The sequence below is a fragment of the Lucilia sericata genome, unplaced genomic scaffold, assembly GCF_015586225.1.
Source record: "Lucilia sericata isolate MDLA Ls3-8-SP2 unplaced genomic scaffold, ASM1558622v1 Contig000029F_arrow, whole genome shotgun sequence".
Taxonomy (NCBI): Eukaryota; Metazoa; Arthropoda; class Insecta; order Diptera; family Calliphoridae; genus Lucilia; species Lucilia sericata.
In genome coordinates, this window is record NW_023994067.1 from 898,054 (window position 1) to 920,061 (window position 22,008).

Genomic DNA, 22,008 nt, shown 5'->3' on the forward strand with positions numbered 1-22,008 from the left:
CGCCTGAGTACATGCAAATAAATATTTCTGTAAAATATCTTTTTGTTTTAAAACCAACTCATATACTAGTGTTACACATACTGTATTCGTTTTTTTTTTCACATACATAGAAATATACATAATGTTTAACAATACGTACATAGAAACAAATACAATATAAAATAACATCAGTAGAAAATTACTGTCATTAACTGTAACTAAGTTGCTCTATAGTCGGTTTTAATAAGTTTACGGAATCCTTTTATAATTCTACTAATTTGTTTCTCTTTCCATTTAGATAGGGATTTCGGTAGAATAATCTGTTTAAAATAGGAGGCTTAACTATCTACTAACTATCTGGTTGTAGGTCAAGACTGTAGAAGTACATTGAAGGTACTTCACATCGTGTCTACTCAAACAAGTAGAATAATCTATTTAAAATGGAGGGCTTAACGATCTGGTCAAAACTGCAGAAGTACTTTGAATAAACTTCACATCTGGTTGTAAGTCAAGACTGTAGAAGTACATTAAAAGTACTCTACATCGTGTCGATTCAAATAAGTCTGACTTTACGTTTAAGTAGAATAATCTATTAAAAATAGGGTGCTTAACGATCTGGTCAAAACTGAAGAAGTACGCAAATAAGTCTGAATTTATGTATAAGTATAGTTTGAATTTCTTTTATTTTTAAAAAATTTAGGGAAAAAAATAATTAAAAAAGGAACTTAAAAAATCGCTTATAGCAATCTTTTACTTCTACTTATACTACGAACTAAATTATTGTTCTAACATTTCTTAAAGTCAACGAATTTTGATATTCAACAACAATAGAAAGATAAACCCCTACTCCTTCTCTTCGTTTTTAATCATACAAACATTCATCTAAATATCAAATAAATAAATGACCCACCCAGCAAAAACTTGATAATAACTTGTACCTACTTACACAACAACAACTTTTTGAATGACTACTACATACCATATGCTTTACTATTACAAACTCTAACTTACGTATAATCATATACCTGAGTATTTATTTTGACTTTTCACAAAATTAAGCAAAATAGTATTTCTTTGGTGGTGTGAGTACAACAGCAGACTAGCAGACTATGAGACCCAGGTTCGTATTTAAATTCTTGTTTGTAAGCGAGCAATGTTCATGAATAAGTAGTGAAAGTAATTTTTAATAGCTTCTTAATAAAAGTTTTTGCTGGGTAGTTGTATAATTATATCTATCTGTATATTTATTCAGATTTCTTTTAAGTTGTATTTATTTTCCGTATATGAGTAGATTACGGTGGCTCCGTAATCTTAAAAATGTTCCGAAAAAATACGACATTTGTAATAATTTTGGAGTTGTATACGAAATTGTGTTCTGTCATTGAAATCGTTTCCCAAAGACCGTTCATATGATATTAAATTTGCATATGGTTTATTTGCAAGAAATATGATAAAAATCACAAAGACCTTAAAAAAGGACCTTTTTATCCTTTGATGCAGCTCACCAAATATTGACGTCAGGACAAAAATTTTGAGAAATGGTATCTTAGAATGAACTAAGTTTTCATCAGCAAATACCATTTTGGAGCCACCCTAGTGTACATACATAAATATTTCTTCCTTTTCACACAAAAACGCTTCAATGAAGTTGTCTTTTTTATAATATATATACCAACTAACATCATACAGGATTAATGTGCTTCTACCACACACTCGGTTGTATGGGAGTCGGGAGTGTGGTGTGAACGACATTCAGTTGAAGAATGTACTGCTTACATATACATGTATTCATCTTCAAGTACTTACTTCCTGTCACATACACATGAAAAATATTTAATTTATTTATATGTAAGTTTGTGTGTTATAAACAATCTAACAGGAATAACAACTGTTTATTATTTTAATTTGAATACTCATCACAGTTACATACGTTTCTTTTGTTTTAGTAGCTTTTGGAGAGCAAACAAGTTTTTTTGTGAAATATTTCTACATAAATATATTCATTAATATTATATATGAAAATATGCAAATTTTTTCGTTTACATACATATGATTTCAAATGAAAAATTAAGAGATTTTTGTATTTTTAATAAAGGTTAATTGATTGGTTATTTTTTTAAGATTTAATTATATTACATCTTTGACATGATTAATAAAATTTATGATTAAATTGAAGCTCTTTTATATACATAGTTATGCGTCTTTTAAAATTGCGAAAAGGCATGGTAAGGGGTCAGTTAAACTGTTTTGCATTTGAAGCATTTTTTATACAAAACTAGCATATCCTGGGTGTTTCGCTACCCTAACCAAAATTAAATACATACATACAAAATTTTATTTACTTTTACAGAAAATTAAAATTGATTAAACATTTTTTAATGTTTCAGTTTTTTACATTCAATATCATGTGAATAAATTCGCATTCAGAAAGAAGCTTGTATTTTTAGTTTCATTCGTTTAGCTTCCACATTATAGAAAATTTTTAACGTACTATTTGAACTATTTGAACGAAAAAGTACAAAAATCTCTCTCAATAAATTCTCATTTAATAACGACCGTGTGACATGTGTTCCGGTTAACCACTGTAGAGAATTCAAAAAGTACCAATTGAAGAATGGAAAAGTACCAAAGAGTTCCCACTTACAAAATATTACTCAGTCAAGACCATGTATGTTAAAATTTATATTCCCAGGTTGAATATTTTAGAAAATTCAAAAGGTACCATTTATAAGATAAAAATTACTAAAAAGTTCTCTCTTAAAGAATCTTATTCAATGAGGATCGTATATGTTTAATAATCGTGTGTTTTTAATTCATATTGTAGAACACACAAAGAGTATATTTGAAGAAAGAAAAAGTACCAAAAGTGGAATAAATTCTACCTCAGTGAAAAGTACTAATAAAAATAGTACAATTATTTCCCTTCTTGCTTGGAAATATACTTTTTGAGATTTAAGTTTACAAAATGTGCGTATTTAAATCTCTATATCACAGATAAAAGTCAAACGATTCAAATCGTCATTCAGTTGTTCGAGAAAAATTGTGCTTTAAAAAGGTACCAAACAATTTACTCGAATTTGTCTAAGTACTCGACTTCCAAAATAATATACCAACAGCATATTTTGTGTGAGTAAATAAACTACTTTTTCAAATTTTATAAAAATTGGCTCAATGAGTTTGAATAAAATAAAATTTCCAGTTTTTCCCCCTTTTTGGTACTTTTTTCCCCACTTAAATAGCAAAAATTTTGTTTCAATAAATATTACAGGGTAAGTCCGTAATTTAATAGAAATACTTCAATAAATCGAAAAAGTTTTTTTAAAAAGTTCCAAAAATACAGTTTTCTCCCTTTTATACATAAAAAAGACCGAATTTTAAAAAAGTAACAAACAGATGTCTCCTAATTTTGGGAGATATAGTAAAATTATTTACAAAAATTTTATTATGTTTATTAGTTAAAAAGTTATAAAGCGCCAAAAAAGGTACCAAAATCTCCTTTGTTACTCATTTTCACCCCTTAAAAGTACGAATTTCAAAAAAGTACTAGACACCCATCTGCTTATTTTAAGAGTAGATACAGGTGCATTTAAAATGTTTTTGTATCACTAATATTAGTTAAGATAATTAAGAAATCCTGTTTTACCCTCTTTTCCCTTTTTTATCCCTAAATGTACAAATTTCCAAAAATCCCTCCTTAATGGACCTACACAACCAAAAACACATTTACTGTCAAAATTTCTATCTGTCTGTGCGATGATGAATCAGTCAGTAAGGCTTCTTTTTTATATACATATATATATATAGATCATATGTGTGAAACTTTAAGCAAATATTAAAGAATACACATTAGAATTTGCTTATACAAAGATATTTCACCCATACGTTTTTTGTTGTTATTTGGACTGAAATATTCTTTAAATTACCTATAATTACAATAACAAATAATCCTATTTGTTAACACTTTGAGACCTTTTTTTTTACTTTCGTATAGCCCAACAACTAAATCCACTTTCTTATGCGTAGACAAATAAAAACAACATAAACAATTTTCAAATAAATTAGATTGTTTGGTATAGAAAATAATGAATTGAATAAAAACTATGTATATCCATCCCAAAGGCAATATTTACCAACCCTAAAAAGGACACTTCAAAAGTGTAACCAAATCATAGAAAATGTAAAAAAGACAAAAATAAAATAAACATTTTTTTTCCAAACATAGAACAATATGTTTGCCAGCGGTCATAAACTTTACTGTAAGAAATGTATATGAAAGGAAAAAAGGGACAATAACGAAAAACAAAGATTGAATGAAATGAATGCCAACAGTCATTTAAATTGCTACGGCTACAGTCAGAATTACAAAAGATATATATACATTCGAAAAAAATTTACAGACTATAGAATAAAAACATGTATAACTAAACTACTTCATGTGCGTTTACGTGTGCAAACACTATTTAAATTCACATTTTTTATAGTTTTCTAAAAAAAAAAGCTGTCAATATTTTTTTTAACTTGCCTTGAAAAAAAAAACCAAGAAAACTAGAATTGCAAATGTAAAAAACTCTTGACATAAAAACACAATATTTTCTTTTGCACCTTTTCTTAATGTAAAACCTACATAACGCTTTTCTTTCATTTTTTCTTATTTTAAACTGCATGACACAGTAGTTGGCGGTTGTAGAAGCCAAAATGGAGGCACTGCTGCTGTTCTTTATTGTAATTGTATGTACTTTTAAACTCATTTGCTTACCTTTCATCACGTACTTCTTTTATTTTCTCTGTTATTTTTTTTTTTCTTCTCTAACCATTTTGCTCATTTACCTTTTTTGTCTTATGGAAAACATAGAACGGGTAAGGGGTAAAGTGTGACAACAGAGAATGTTGTATTGTCGTTGATAGTGCAAACACCTTTTAGCGATTTAGTTGTTTCCTAATGCACACAGCCACGCATAAGCATATACAAAGGCTCACCAAGTTTTTCTTAACTTTTTATTTGTTTTTTTTTTTGCTGCATACTTTCAAGCGCAAAGTGTTTTATTTTCACTTTTGAGTGGTAGAGTTTCTATTTATTTTGTAGACGTATGTATGAAAATATATTTTTTAAAATTGTGAACTTCAATTAAAAATTCATGTTTTTCCTAATGTTTCGCTATGTCCGTCCGTCTGTCCGCCCGTTTATCCGTCCGTCCATGTAAACCTTGCAATCAAACTACAGGGCTCAAATGAGGGTAAAATGTGACCCTATAATCAAGAAATTCATGAGGATCATCAAGGCAAGTATTGAACTTGGTTTCGCAGCATTTTATCGAGATACGAATATATTAAACATAATTATGAACTTAAAAGCCCTATTCGTCCGGTTCAGTTGTACGGGGGTTATGTGAAATAAGACCGATGTTAACCATTCCGACAGGCTTCGTCTCCAGTAGCTCTTACAAAAAAAATGTGATTTTGTTTTCATAAGAAAGCATTTAAGTTGAATTGTACCTTGCCTCAGATATACTTAAGCCATTTATTGTTGAATAAAATTGTGGACATTTAAGTCGAATTTTGAAGGGGGCTTTGAATAGGGGGAATAGGGGAATAAGACCTTATAATTAAAAAATTAATGAGGGTCATCAAGGCTAGTATAGAACTAGGTATTGCAGCTTTTTGTCGAGGTACGAGTAATTAAACATAATTATGAACTGAGAAGCCCTATTAGTCCGGTTCAGTTGTATGGGGGCTAGGTGAAATAATGGACCGATGTTAACCATTTTCAATAGGCTTCGTCTCCGGTACCATAGAAGATCGTGTGCTAAATTTCATTGAATTTCTTCAAAATTGCGACCTGTAGTTTGATTACAAGGTTTACAAGCCCTATTCAGGGTTTCATTTGTATGGGGGCTAGGTGAAATAATGGACCGATCGTAACCATTTTCAATAGCTTCATCCCTGGGACAATAGAAGATTATGTACCAAATTTCGTTGAATTATCTTCAAAATTGCGACCTGTAGTTTGATTACAAGGTTTACATGGACGGACGGACAGACGGACGGACATAGCTAAATCGACTGAGAAAAAGATTCTAAGCCAGTTGGTATACTTTAAGGTTGGTATAGGACCAATATTATTGTGCGTTACAAACATCAGCACAAACCCAATATACCCTCCCCACTAAAGTGGTGTAGGGTATAAATATCTATTATATTCAAGTTTTTGTCAAAACAAAATATCACGGCTTTTCATTTTTCCAAAAAAAAAATTATTTTCAACTGAAATTTGTTCAAAAATATTTCAGAAATAGTAAAATATCATTCAACATTCCATTGTGCCAGTTTTGTAGTAAATGAGCGAATTGGTTATGCGAGAGAGGGGAGGGGCTGATGAGTGAAAATTTTCAATTTGGATCTCAGAGTCCTACAGAGTTAAGTTCCTTAATAAGCACCTCACATATGTAAAAAATAATGTTAGTGTTTTGATTTTAAATCGACTTTAAAGATTAAGTGAACCTATAAATAAAATTTTCTTCATATTCTATAAACTAACTTCTTTCCTTATAATTGTGAAACTTCCATGAAATATATTTAATTTTTTATGTTTCTTTTCACATCTTTTGAAATCTTTTGTATGTACTTAAATATACATAATTTTTAGCTTAAAGGCTGACTTCCTGCTAGCAGTCATGTTTATATTTATCGCATAATTGTTAGTATTCTTCTCGTTATAATCATATATTTTTTTTCATCTCTTCCTTTTCATCTGCCACACATCTTCAACTTACTTCCTCATATTTTGCTAAATCTAAGCTGTATTCTTATATACACACATACACATGTATGTATGTATGTATGTTGTGTATTTAGTATAATGTCCTCTGACATTATGTAAACTTAAATACACTACTAATGACGTAAATTGTTCTTGTTTGTTTATTTAGTAGTACGTACTTACTATGTACGTAGAACATAGTACCTAATATTAGTGTGTTGTTTAAGATACTTAATAGAAGGTTGATGTCAACATAGATTAATTATTAAAAAGAAACATTTAAGCATTAAATGACATTTTAAAACCAATGTCTTTGATTTGATGAGAATCTAAATTAGCATTTTATAGATGCTTTTGTGGGACATTTAATGGTTAAGTAAATATAAATAAGTTATGAGTGTATTTTAAAAATTATTTATTTTTTTACTCAAAAACATTTTCTTGAATTTTACTTTAATACCGATGTATTTAAGCAATTTCTTGACGAAAAACTAATTTTCTAAAATAGGCTTTTTATGGGAGTTGTGTTCAATAATGGGTCGATCCTTATAAAATTTGCAGAGAATTTTATTTTCATCTATTTAGGTGAAATAATGGAACGATTTCAGCCATTTTAATAAGTTTCGTCCGTACAGTCCAAATATTATGAAAATATTTTGAAAATTGAGGTGTACCTTGTGCCAGCCGGACAGAAATTGATTCTTTGATTGATTGAGTCGATCGGTATATTTTAAGGTGGGTATGATATCATAAAAAATATACCAATTTGAAAGGAATAAACTTTGAAGAAATCAAAAAGGTCCTATTTTTACTTAGTTTTACACTTTTCAATCGTTTTTCGGCATGAGTTAACGTTATTCTATATGAAAAAGATACAACAAATTAAAAACTATTGACTAACTAAAAAACATGCAAACATACTTTCACTATACATGCAAAGGCCTCCGGGCATGTTTCCATGATGAAATGTCACATCATGGTGTATTGAAATCCCGGGGTATAGAGGGGCTATCAGTACCTCTAGTCTGCCGGGACTATAAACTGGTGATGTCACTTCACTCCTCGGCTAGTCTTTGGTATGATTTGACATGGGGTCTAACCAGAGAACAACATAATCTGGTACTACGGGTAGCCAGTTGCCCGCATAACTATTTCCTGGTTGGTCAGTTGGTTGACTTTACTTCGGGATCCACGTAGTGGCTGTGGTTTAAACCCAAATTTGCGGGGAGAGTAAGTGGCGGTTAAAGGACTGATGTAAGGTAAACTCAATATTTCGGGATAAGTTCGGTGCTGTTGCCGAAACAACAGGTACCCCACAGAGTGACTGTTGGACTAAGCATTGGAAATGAGTTGGTGTTAATTGTATTTGGTACGGGATGAATGTGGGGTATGCGGGCCTCACCCATCCGTTTACCTAGAATAAGTGTGTCCTATGTTTTTCTCTCATGAATGTGTAGGATGAATGGGAAGTGTGCTGGGTTGAATGATGATGGATGTAAGGTATCATATACAAATGATACCATTGAATTTTCCTTCCTTGTCCAGATATGTTCAGAGTAAACTCTGTTCATATCAGAATTACCTCAGTGTGTCACTGTGAGTAAGAACAAAGTCTCAGCTTATTTGATGGATTCGTACTTCGGTCTACCGGTTACGTCTCTAGGTGCTGTTGCCGAATCAACAGAGGCCATCCCATCTGCGTGGTTGTAAATGGAAGTGATGTTTTACATCTCGCAAGTTAAGCAACGGGGCAGTAATGGTCAGAGATTAGATAGCTCAAGTACTTCAGCAAAGTGCTTATACATGAACCGGCTTAGCCGGAAGATTGAAGGGGCGGAGGTGAGTCGTCACAAAGCTCACCCAGTAGTTGAAAAATACCACCGTGAGATAGACCAACACATTAATACATGCAAAGGCCTTAGTAAAGTTTTTTAAGCAATTGTATTGAGATTAATTGAATTTTTTATTCATATAAAAAATTATTTTTATATTTGGGCAAAATCATCATCATAATAAAATGTCACACAAACATTATGTTACTTTTGTAGTTGTATTTATAAAAAATATTTAAATTAAAAAGTTTTCCTTGGTAACAAACTACATAAATACAATGCATATCTCTCAGCTATAAAAACAGCCATCCTTTATAATCACACAAAAATCGAAAGGATACCACAATTACGTACGTTAAAAAACGGCCACCAAAGAAATATGGAAAATATATATGAAAATCAATTTGAAAAAAAAAAAAAAAAATTAAACGAAAAAACTGAAGTCATCTGAAACAATACCTACTGCAGACATGAGACAGATACGTATATTTAGAGGCTCACATAAAAAAACGGCAGACAGGTATAACGCCTTGAATTCTACACCATTTCCACTTGAATTTAAAAATGTAATAACTGACAGTTTTGTATGAATTTCTAAGTGAAAAACAACTTTGTATTTTAAATAATTCCGATAATACTCTGAAATTTATATTTCAAATAAAATTTATGTTCCTTTAACCGAGAGATATATAGTAAATCAACCCTATTATTAAAACATCAATATATTTTTCTAATTTCATAAATACATTGGAATAATTTCATAAATACATTGGAATTTATTTGTAAAAAATGTTTGGGAATAAAACTATAATCAACAAACAATTAGAAATGGTGTAGTGTGAATTTGTGTGAAATAAACTGTACGCTTTTTTTTACTGATTCCATGCATATTCACAGATGAGTAAAATTTTATGGTAAACTTTTCATTGTGGGAAATGTTAAACAAAAAAATTTATAATAGAAATATAATGAAAAATATAAAAAAATTCAACTTTACGAACTTACCGACAACTTGCATTTGAGCATATGCTGTGGCGGTTGAAAATAATGGTGCATCGGCTGTTACTTCACAAGAAAAAGTTCCAGATAGACCAAAGTTCACATTGCGTATAACAACTTGGGTGGCATTTGAAACACTTTCCTGTAGAATTTTTTACAAACAAAAAATATGTGGAAGAGAAAATAAAGTTAAACGTTAATATTTATTTAAGGCGAAAAAAAAAACTAAAAATACAATTCAAATGTCAAGGTGTAAACTGGGAAAGTTTAATGTTGAGGAAAAAAAGAATGAAGTGTACATACAACTTTTCCATACAACTTTTTAACAATTTCGGCAAGTAATATTTAAGCTGTTAAAAATTGTTGACATTTCGGAACTGAGAAATATTTTACAATCCGAAATAATAACAAGTTAGAGTGCTATATTCGGCTATGCCGAATCTTAAATACCCTCCACCAGCAAGCTACTTTTTGTTGAAACCCATCTAACTATCTAACTTTTAGATAACTTGCCAAAATTTTTGTCGAACTAATTTTGATTAGGTCCAGAAAAATTTATATTAATACGCCAGTTCGAAAACATTTTAATAGAATGATTTATCTATACACAGAACATACTCATGTCGAATTTTATCCGGATATAATAATTTAATAACGAATTAAGTGTTACTAAGTGATTTTCAGAAGTTAACCTTATATGGGAGCTAAGACAACTTATGAACCGGTCCGCAAAAAATTCCATATAATGAATTATATACATATATAGAAAATACACATTTATGTAAAATTGTATATCTATGTATAAAATGTGCGTTTAAGTGATTCATATGTGCACAAATCATATTTTATCAAGATATCTTTATTTAATAATGAAATATGTGCGTTTAAGGGATTGAAGTGGTCCTATTACCAAATATGGACTGATCCAGAACAAATTTGGTAGAATGTTTTATATGCCTATCCAGAAAAATCTCGTAGAGTGATTTATGTAAAGACAAAACATATTTGTGACGAATTTTCTCAAGATAACTTTATTTGACAATGAAATATGTGTGTTTAAGTGACTCTCAGAAGTGGACCTTATATGGGAGCTGTGACCAATAATGGACCAATCCGAGAAAAAAGTGGTAGAATGATTCATATGTACACAAAACTTTTTCAAGTTGAATTTTACCCCTATAGCCTTAGAATTCAATGAAATATATGCGTTTAAGTGATTTTCGTAAGTGGACCTTATATGGGAGCTATGACCAATTATGGGCCTATCCGGAAAAAATTTCGTAGAGTGATTCATGTTTAGGCAAAACATATTTGTGTCGAATTTTGTCAAGATAGCTTTACCTGACATTGAAATATGTGTTTTTAAGTTATTTTCGGAAGTTGGCCTTATATGGGAGGTATGACCAATAAGGGACCGATCCGTAAAAAAAATAGTGCAATGATTTGAATGCACACAAAACATATTTCTGTCGAATTTTATCCCGATAGCTTTAGAATTCAATGAAATATATGCGTTTAAGTGATTTTCGGAAGTGGACCTTATATGGGAGCTACGACCAATTATGGGCCTATCCGGAAAAAAATTCGTGAAGTGATTCATGTTTAGGTAAAATATATTTGTTTCGAATTTTATCAATACACCTTTACTTAGCATTGAAATATGTGCTTTTAAGTGACTTTCGGAAGTGGGCCTTATATGGGATCTATGACCAATTATGAACCGATCCGTAAAAAATTTTGTAGAATGATTTGTATGTATACAAAACAGATTTGTGTCGAATTTTATCCCAATAGCTTAATAATTCAATGAAATATATGCGTTTAAGTGATTTTCGGTAGTCGTGCTTATATGGGAGCTATGACCAATTATGGGCCTATCCGGAAAACATTTCGTAGAGTGATTTATATTTAGACTAAACATATTTGTGTCAAATTTCATCAGAATAGCTTTAGGTGACAATGAAATATGAGCTTTTAAATGATTTTCGGAAGTGGGCCTTATATGGGAGCTATGACCAATAATGGACCGATCCGTAAAAAATTTTGTAGAATGATTTGTATGTATACAAAACACACCGTACTCGAATTTTATCACAATAGCTCTATTCATCAATGAAATATGTGCATTTAGGTGATTTTCGGAAGCGGACCTTATATGGGAGCTGTGACCAATTGTGGACCGACTGAGGTCTACGTTGACAGTATGATTTCTGTTCCTATTATATTAACATGTACAACATTTTGTGTTGATACCGATATATTTGAGGGAGTTATTAACGATAAACTAATTTCCTGGAATATATACCTTTGTATGGGGGCTATGGGAAATATTGGATCGATTGTAAAGATTTTGAACATAATTGATCACTGCCCTAAAAAATAATGTGTGACAAAATTCATCGAAATATCTTTGGTAGTTTCTGAGAAAACTTTAAAAGAATTATGAAAAAAACGTAATTTTTTTCGAGGTAGTCTGAAATTTTTACTCATTACTTTTTATGTTGTGAACCGATTTTGCTGATTTTCAATAGGATAATAATAAATATTTTGGGTGAATTTGGTTGATTTCCTTTGCTTAGTTTTAACGTGAGCGTGTTTTACACAGACAGACAGACAGACGGACAGACGGACATAGCTAAATCGACTCAGAATTTGATAAGGACCCAGAATATATATACTTTGTTGGGTCTTAGATGAATATTTCTTGGTGTTACACACGGAACGACAAACTTATATATACCCTCTATCACCACTGATGGTGGTGGAGGGTATAAAAAATGTTAAAAAGTAGTCCAACTTAAATTTAATTTCATTTTTTTAATTCTATTAAAATTTATATTATAATACTATTCTATACTCACATCTACTTTTATTCCGGGAAAATGAAATACTTTTGTATTAGGATATTCGCCTGGAGTGTAACGGAAAAATTCTAATTGTCCACGATAAAATTTGACCGAATATAGTGGTGCCCCCTCTATGGTGTAATGACAACGTAATATTACTGATTGGTTTTGTCGAACAGCAGGTGGTTCAATATATAAATTTACATCACGTAGTGCAGCCCGAGATAAATCTGAAATTGGAAAAATTTAAGATAGAAATTATTAACGATTTGAAGATTTTAATATACATGTGTATGTAAAAACAGTTATATAAATAGTTAGAGTTGATTTTTGGAGAAACAAATGTGAAACGATCCTTCTAAAAATTTAAAGATGGATCTATGTTTATATAAAGTTTATGTTCATATAAAATGAAGTGTCTGGCAAGATGATATAATGGACCGATTTTAACCTGTTTCAATAGACTTAGGTTTGGAAATTGCGGCCTGTACTTTAATAACAATTTCACATGCACATGCAAGCGGACAGACATAACTCACAAATTTATAAAATATATGTTTCTTATATATTCCACAAACTGAAAATAGTAATAACAATGTGATATGTAATATTTAATCAGTGTTGCCATTTCGGTGCTTTTCGGGTATTTTTGGTGCCCTTTACACCCGGAGATACACATTATCTATGATTCATCATCGCACAGACAAAACTGCTGAACCTATAATCATGATATTTTGACAGTATATGTGTTTTTGGTTATTCATATCCACTAAGGAGGGGTTTTTGGAAATTTGTACATTTACGGGTAAAAAAGGGAAAAAACAGGTTTTATTAATTATCCTACCTAATATTAGTTATACAAGAAAAATTTTAAATGCACCTGTATCTACTCTTAAAATAAGCAGATGGGTGTCTGGTACTTTTTTGAAATTCGTACTTTTAAGGGGTAAAAATGTGTAACAAAAGTGATTTTGGTACCTTTTTTGGACCTTTATAATATTTTAACTAATAAACAATATAACATTTTGGTAAATATTTTGAATATATCTCCCAAAATTAGGAGATACCTGTTTCGTACTTTTCTAAAATTCAGTCCTTTTTGGGTGTAAATGGGAGAAAACTGTATGTTTGGTACTTTTTTTTTGTTCATTAAGAAAACTTTTTCGATTTATTGAAGTATTCCTATTAAATTACGGAGTACATCTGTAATATTTATTGAAACAACATTTTTTCTATTTCACTGGGGAAAAAAGTACCAAAAAGGAGAAAAACGTGAAATTTAGTTTTATTCAAACTCATTGATCCAATTTTTAGAAAATTTGAAAAAGCAGTTTATTTACTCACACAAAATAAGCTATTTTGGAATTCGAGTACTAAGGCCTATATGGGACCAAATTCGAGTAAATTCGAAAAGGGGAAAAATTGTACTCTTTTTATTAGCACTTTCCACTAAGGAAGAATTTATTCCACTTTTGGTACTTTTTATACCCACCATCAAAAAAGATGGGGGGTATATTGTTTTTGTCATTCCGTTTGTAACACATTGAAATATTCGTCTAAGACCCATAAAAGTATATATATTCTGGGTCCTTATTAGATTCTAAGACGATCTAGCCATGTCCGTCTGTCCGTCTGTCCGTCTGTCTGTCTGTCTGTTGAAAACACGATAGAGTCCAAATGGAAGCAGCTAGCGAGCTGAAATTTTGCACAGATACTTCCAGTTGATGCAGTTTGTTTCGTATTGAAAATGGGCAATATCGGTCCACAATTTCGCCTAGCCCCCATATAAGGCCCCCTTCAGAAAATGACTTTATCGCTCATAACTTGCTAAGGGAAGAAGCAATAGCGGTGAAATTTGGCACAAACATGTTTCATGGGAATCTAAATCTCTTTGTAAAATTTTATAAGGATCGGTCCATAATTGACCCTACCCCCCATATAAAATCCCCATCAGAAAATGACTTTATCGCCCATAACTGGTTAGGAGAAGCATCAATAGCGGTGAAATTCGGCACAAACATGTTTTATGGGAACTTAAATCTCTCTGTAAAATTTTATAAGGATCGGTCCATAATTGACCCTACCCCCCATATAAAGTCCCCTTCAGAAAATGACTTTATCGCCCATAACTGCCTAAGAGAAGCAACAATAGCGGTGAAATTCGGCACAAACATGTTTTATGGGAACTTAAATCTCTCTGTAAAATTTTATAAGGATCGGTCCACAATTGACCCTACCCCCCCTTCAGAAAATGACTTTATCGCCCATAACTGCCTAAGAAAAGCATCAATAGCGGTAAAATTCGGCACAAACATGTTTTATGGGAACTAAAATCTCTCTGTAAAATTTTATAAGGATCGGTCCATAATTGACCCTACCCCCCATATAAAGTCCCCTTCAGAAAATGACTTTATCGCTCATAACTTGCTAGGGGAAGAACCAATAGCGGTGAAATTCGGCACAAACATGTTCTATGGGAACATAAATCTCCTTGTAAAATTTTATAAGGATAGGCCCATAATTGACCCTACCCTCCATATAAAGTCCCCTTCAGAAAATGACTTTATCGACCATAACTGGCTAAGAGAAGCATCCATATTGGTGAAATTAGGCACAAACATGTTTTATGGGAACATAAATCTCTTCATATATATTTTTATAAGGATCGGTCCATAATTGACCCTACCCCCCATAAAGTTCCCTTCAGAAGATGACTTTATCGCCCATAACTGGCTAAGAAAAGCATCAATAGCGATGAAATTCCGCACAAACATGTTTTATTGGAACATAAATCTTATTGTAAAATATTATAAGGATAGGCCCATAATTGACCATACCCCCCATATAAAGTCCTCTTCAGAAAATGACTTTATCGGCCATAACTGGCTAAGAGAAACATCAATAGCGGTGGAATTCCGCACAGACATGTTTTATGGGAACGTAAATTTCTTCGTAAAATTTTATAAGGATCGGTCCATACATACCCCCCATTTAAAGTCCCCTTCAGAAAATGACTTTATGGCCCATAACTGGCTAAGAGAAGCATCAATAGCGGTGAAATTCAGCACAAACATATTTTATGGGAACATAAATCTCTTTGTAAAATTTTATAAGGATAGGCCCATAATTGACCCTACCCCCCATATAAAGTACCCTTCAGAAAATGACTTTATCGCCCATAACTGGCTAAGAGAAGCATCAATAGGTGTGAAATTCGGCACAAACATGTTTTATGGGAACATAAATCTCTTCGTAGAATTTTATAAGGATCGGTCCATAATTGACCCTACCTCCTATAAGGTCCCCTTCAGAAAAGGACTTTAATGCTCATATCTACCTTAAGAAGCATATGCATAACAATAAAATTCGACATAAAAAAGTTTTATAGGAACTAAAATCATTTTCTTAAATTTTATGAGGATGTGTCCATAATTGACCCTAACCCCCTAATAAGGTCTCCTTTATACAATGACTTTAACGCTCATTATTGGCTCAAAAATGTGAGTACAGCGGTAAAATTATACATAAACAAATTTCGTGCGAGCCAAAACCTCTCTATCAAATTTTATAAGGATCGGTCCTTATTGAAATCGGTCTATAATTGATTCGCTCCAGAAAATCACTTAAACGCTCATGTGTGACTCAAAAGTTCTTTCAAATTACGGTAGTTTTATAAGAAACCCCCACTTTCGGCTTTCTTCAGAAAATTACTTTAAACCTCATGACTGAATTAAAAATACGAGTTCAACGACATTAGATACAAACAATTATTGTATAAACCGACAAGGAAAGGTCCATAATTGACTCTACCCTCCATATAACCACTCTTACAAAAAAACAGTTTTTGGTTATAAATATTGGGTCAAAGAAAATTAATATTTTTAATTCGGAATAGCACGGTCCATGCTTAAGCCCTTGGCCCTCTTCCAAATATGTACCTGATGTTCATATTAATATCAACATATGATTCAAACTAGATCGATAATATCAAAATTTATTAATAAGGATGATTTGATGGTGGGTATATAAGATTCGGCATGGCCGAATATAACACTGTTCTTTCTTCAAATGATACTCTTTGTATGTTCTATAATATGAATTCAAAACACATTACTGTTAAGCATACACGTCCTCATACACGTCCTTTTTATCTCATAAATTGTACTTTTTGAATTTTCTTAAATATTCAACCTAGAAACATAAATTCTAACATACATCGTCTTGACTGAATAATAAATATCCTGTAAGTGGGAACTCTTTGGTACTTTTCCATTCTTCAAATGGTACAAAATTCAGATTCTATATAATGGTTAACCGGTACACATGACACACGGTCCTTATTAAATGAGAATTTATTGAGAGAGATTTTTGTACTTTTTCGTTTTTCCGGTGGTACTTTTTGATATTTTTACGATATTGAACATAGATATTGAAAATAAAATTTAAAATGTAGGGACCTTAGTGAATGAGAATCTACTGAAAGGGACTTTTAGTATTTTTTCATTCATCGATTATATTTTCTGAATTGTATATATTGAACACCGAAACATAAAATTTTTGATTAAATTATAATCTCTTAGAGGTTTTTTCAAATAGTACTTTCGAAATTTTCTATAATATGGAAGATAAAATAATGAAACTAAAAATACAAGCTTCTTACTGAATGAGAATTTATTCACGTGAATTTATTCACTGAAACATTAAAAAAAAATTTTATTCAATTTTAATTTTCTATAAAAGTAAACAAAATTTTGTATGTACATAATTTTGATTAGGGTATGCTAATTTTAAATAATTTAACATAATTTGTATCTGTGTGAAAAATATATGGACATTTAGTGATAGCTTTTTTGTATGGAAAGTATGAGAAAAAGTGACAGATATTAGGGATTTTTACCCTTCCACCTTTTGGATGATATTTTCTTAATATTTATGGTATTCCACTTCCGATTTTGCAGATTTCCATAACAACACCAAATGTCGTTCATGAGTAAAATTGACCATGAGTACTAGTTATTTATGAACATTTATTTAGAAAAATAGAGTTAGATTAGAGTTAGGGTAGAGTTAAAGTAAATTTGCAATTACAGCAATGTTGAAATAGATTATACATATATATAGCGATATACATAAACAAAATCTTTTATTTAAAATAAATCTACATGTGTATGTAAATCTAAATATAAATCCATATCTATATCTATTTAAAAACTTATGTATATTCATACATACATAAGTTTTTAAATTTAAATTAAATTTGCTTAAATTTTATTTACAAATTTTATCTGTAAATCTAAATATAAATCCATATCTATATCTATAAGTATAAATATACATAAGTTCTTAAGTTTAAATAAAATTTGCTTAAATTTTATTTTAACTTTTCCCCTTTATAGGTAACGTTAAAACTAAAAAAATTATTACCTCTAAAATTTATGAGTTTGACATGTTAACCGCATGGCTTGAAACATTGTCTAAAACAGGCATACATATATCTCTAGTTTACGTTTTTTCTCTATCCATAGTTTAAGCATAAAAGTCATTATTTAGAATAAAAAAAATGAAAAAAAGTAAAACTTTACCGTAAATCGATCAAACATCATATGAAGGCAATTCCATTCGCTAGTAAAAAACGGTTTGTTCTGTTTATATCTAAAAATGAAAATATTGTTATCGTCACATCATACACACTCACACTGGCTCATAAATATCAATACAACGTTATTCAATTTTTTTTTTTGAATGGTTATAAAAGTGACATGATTTTCAATGAATGTTTAATATTAAAAAAAAATATACAAAAATGTATGTATATATGTACATATAAAAAACCAAAACACCACTGGTTGACAATCAGGAAACATTCATACAAACTATAAAAACCAACAATGAATGAAGAAAAAATATCCGAAACAAGAACAATATCAATAACCATAACTATTATATATTCATAAAAATATATCTATATGCATAAAAGTACATGTATGTATAAATTTTCGGATTCTCTCATATAGAAAAATAGTAACCATAAATCCATTAAATTTGTTGCCACTTTCATATGGATAAATAATATGTACATATGTATGCATATATGTTTATTAGGCGCTATCACTTCGTGGTAGCCAGTAGTGTTCTAATAACGAAACCGAATTTCTCGAGTCATTTTGGTGAACAAACTTTCCGCTTCAAATCGATTTTCTAAACCATTCACAAATAAATTTTCATGACTTTTAAATTTAAATGTAGCGGATACTTTTTTAACGCCTTATAAACGTTATAACCCTAATGTATATACCTATATACATGTTTAAGACAAAAATTTCCGATTTTGTATCAACAAATTTAAATTTTTTTTTAAAGTAAATAATAAAAACTTTAAAGCAATTGCGGAACAAACTTTTTAACGCTCTGGAAATAGTGATATACTTTTTGGACGTACTTTTTTATACTCTATGTGGAATAAATACGGCCGATTTAAAATTTCAAAAATTGTTTTAACCCTAATATATGTACATATGTATGTATGAATCTATTATTATATGTTTGCATACATGTATTTTATTTTGTAAATTGTGTAAATGATTGTACGTTTGTGTGTGGCCACATATAGTAAAAGCATAAGATTTAAAAGTGAGACAAAAGAACAATGTGCATCTCATTGGATTGCCATTTCTGACTTCTTATTAACAAAAATATACCCTACAGTAGAAATTTAATAACATTTAAAACAGAGGAGCACAAGATTGCCATTACATGGCACGCGTGATAGGGTAAGAAAATTCTGCTGACGCTATGTTGATACACATACACTATAGGTTTAATTCTTCTTCTTTTTATAATGAGCAATATCAGTTGGTTTGCTCTCAACTTAAAAAACTAAATCAAATCAGTTGCTGATCAGCACTTGTCGAAGTAAGGTCTGTACGCGACGTTTTTAAAATACACACAGAAATACAACAACAAAATTTTGAGAAAGCCGAATTAATGTAGGACAACATGAAAGAACAGTTGATAGTTTTTTATATATAGACTTTGATATACGCTGGCTGTCAAAATCCATAATAAATATTTGACAGTTAGCATATGCTTTATAGTTTATAGTCATTTTATTAGTATACTTTTATTTTGAATTGAATTCTGTTCTCTGCTACTTTACCAACACAAATAAAACTATGGTAGTCTATGGTAGTATGTGTTTGAGCAACACTGATTTAAAATATTAAATTCAATAGTACATCTATGGTGCGTATGAGTAACATGACTTTCCAAAGACGAATAGTTAAATGTTACTCATACGTAATGTGGTGAATACAGATTTACTTTATTTAATACGTATTTAAAAAATTTTATTCTTCAAAATCGGTCAATATTATTGTAAAAGTTAGGGCTTCAATGAATTGATGAACAATAACATAATATGGCATATATTAAACAACATTTGTTATTAAATAAATTGTTTCATAAGATACGCGTATTTCTCATACAAATGAGAGAAATTTGAAGTGTATCATGGTCATCAATTCTTTTCCTCTGCCACATGTTTAAGTTCCATATTGCTGGTTGAATAAATGTAGGTATTAACCAGCGGTTTTATGGGTCAAAAAAGTAGAAAGTGTTTGAGGTCATGTTGCTTTTAATATGAAATGAACGGAAAAAGCATATAAAAACCTGTACTTACTTATTTTACACATGGAAACTACGAATATATATATTGAAGTGTCTGTGTGTGAAAAATGAAAATATGTACACATGTATGCCAAGTAAAACTGCACGCACACTAACAATAATCATTTTTAATTCTAGGATTAAGTTCACAATTCTTTACACACACTTACACATAAACATATACGATCGCAATTTTTTCAATGAATTTATAATAAAACTTAAATGTGTATTTGTATGTACTTCTACATATGCATATAAGTAGGAGTTTTACAATTGCTCTTGTGTACATTTGTTTGAATACTCATGGATATGTATGTATTGTGTGCATTGTATTTCCGTTTTTTATTCCTTTGTGTCATCGCACAAAAGCCTCTCATGTAGTGATGCGTTGTATAAAGCAATATAAGGCCAAAAAGTGAAATATTAATGTTAAATAAAAAAATATTACAATAATAAAAATTAAATTGAAAAATATAAGTTTTACTATTCTTGTGGAAAATGCATTTAAATATATGATTGTATATTAAAAAAACTAAATTAAAGACCGTTCAGTTTTTTATATATTTTATATAAAATTCTATATTTGATCTCTAATTTAAATGAAGCTTAATGCAGTATATATTAAATATAAGAAATTATTTTCATATTACTTTAAAAAAAGACAACCGATTTTTAAATCGTAAAAGTATTTTTTGAAGTAAACCATATATACCCTATATACACACATATGTACGTAAACTTACTTTAGAATTTCATTTAAAATATCATAATTGTTTATGTGTTTAATATGATAACATTTTCTTTTTGCATAAGACTATGCAAAGCAACTGTTTTGGTAGATATTACAATAATTTTGATTCAAGAAATATTTTAAATTTAATTTAGTTAGTTAGTTAGTTAGTTAGTTAGTTAGTTAGTTAGTAGTTAGTTAGTTAGTTAGTTAGTTAGTTAGTTAGTTAGTTAGTTAGTTAGTTAGTTAGTTAGTTAGTTAGTTAGTTAGTTAGTTAGTTAGTTAGTTAGTTAGTTAGTTAGTTAGTTAGTTAGTTAGTTAGTTAGTTAGTTAGTAGTTAGTAGTTAGTTAGTTAGTTAGTTAGTTAGTTAGTTAGTTAGTTAGTTAGTTAGTTAGTTAGTTAGTTAGTAGTTAGTTAGTTAGTTAGTTAGTTAGTTAGTTAGTTAGTTAGTTAGTTAGTTAGTTAGTTAGTTAGTTAGTTAGTTAGTTAGTTAGTTAGTTAGTTAGTTAGTTAGTTAGTAGTTAGTTAGTTAGTTAGTTAGTTAGTTAGTTAGTTAGTTAGTTAGTTAGTTAGTAGTAGTTAGTTAGTTAGTTAGTTAGTTAGTTAGTTAGTTAGTTAGTAGTTAGTTAGTAGTTAGTTAGTTAGTTAGTTAGTTAGTTAGTTAGTTAGTTAGTTAGTTAGTTAGTTAGTTAGTTAGTTAGTTAGTTAGTTAGTTAGTTAGTTAGTTAGTTAGTTAGTTAGTTAGTTAGTTAGTTAGTTAGTTAGTTAGTTAGTTAGTTAGTTAGTTAGTTAGTTAGTTAGTTAGTTAGTTAGTTAGTTAGTTAGTTAGTTAGTTAGTTAGTTAGTTAGTTAGTTAGTTAGTTAGTTAGTTAGTTAGTTAGTTATATTTTCTGTTCCAAATTTATATGTTTGCAGGGTATCGAGATATATTTCGGTGTTTTATAACTGGTATAAAAAAAATTTCCCTTATCGCATAAAAAATGTGATTTTTATATAAAAACATACATATCTACCCTTAATTATTTTTTAAATTTGGGATTTAATTGCTACCACTTTACAAATTATCCTTTGTCAATTAAATGAACAATTCATAAAATACTTATTATAAAACTTAATTTTTCTGTTTCATCTTTTAATTAGTTGACATACAAAGACATGATGTGTTCTTTCCTATGACAACGTTTACTAATAAAATTTTA

General features: G+C 30.0%; 1 protein-coding gene across 7 annotated transcripts in view; it reads right to left on the reverse strand.

Annotated features, from left to right (window-relative positions):
* The window catches only part of LOC119610880, a 227,722-nt gene that overhangs the window by 67,565 nt on the left and 138,149 nt on the right, over positions 1–22,008 (reverse strand). For all 7 annotated transcript variants that reach the window (XM_037966331.1, XM_037966323.1, XM_037966317.1 and 4 more), the window contains exons 5-6: positions 12,429–12,643; positions 9,574–9,709 (exon numbers count right to left, since the gene is read on the reverse strand). In XM_037966331.1, coding sequence (XP_037822259.1) covers positions 9,574–9,709; positions 12,429–12,643 — 351 coding nt within the window. The remainder of the gene's footprint in view (positions 1–9,573; positions 9,710–12,428; positions 12,644–22,008) is intronic.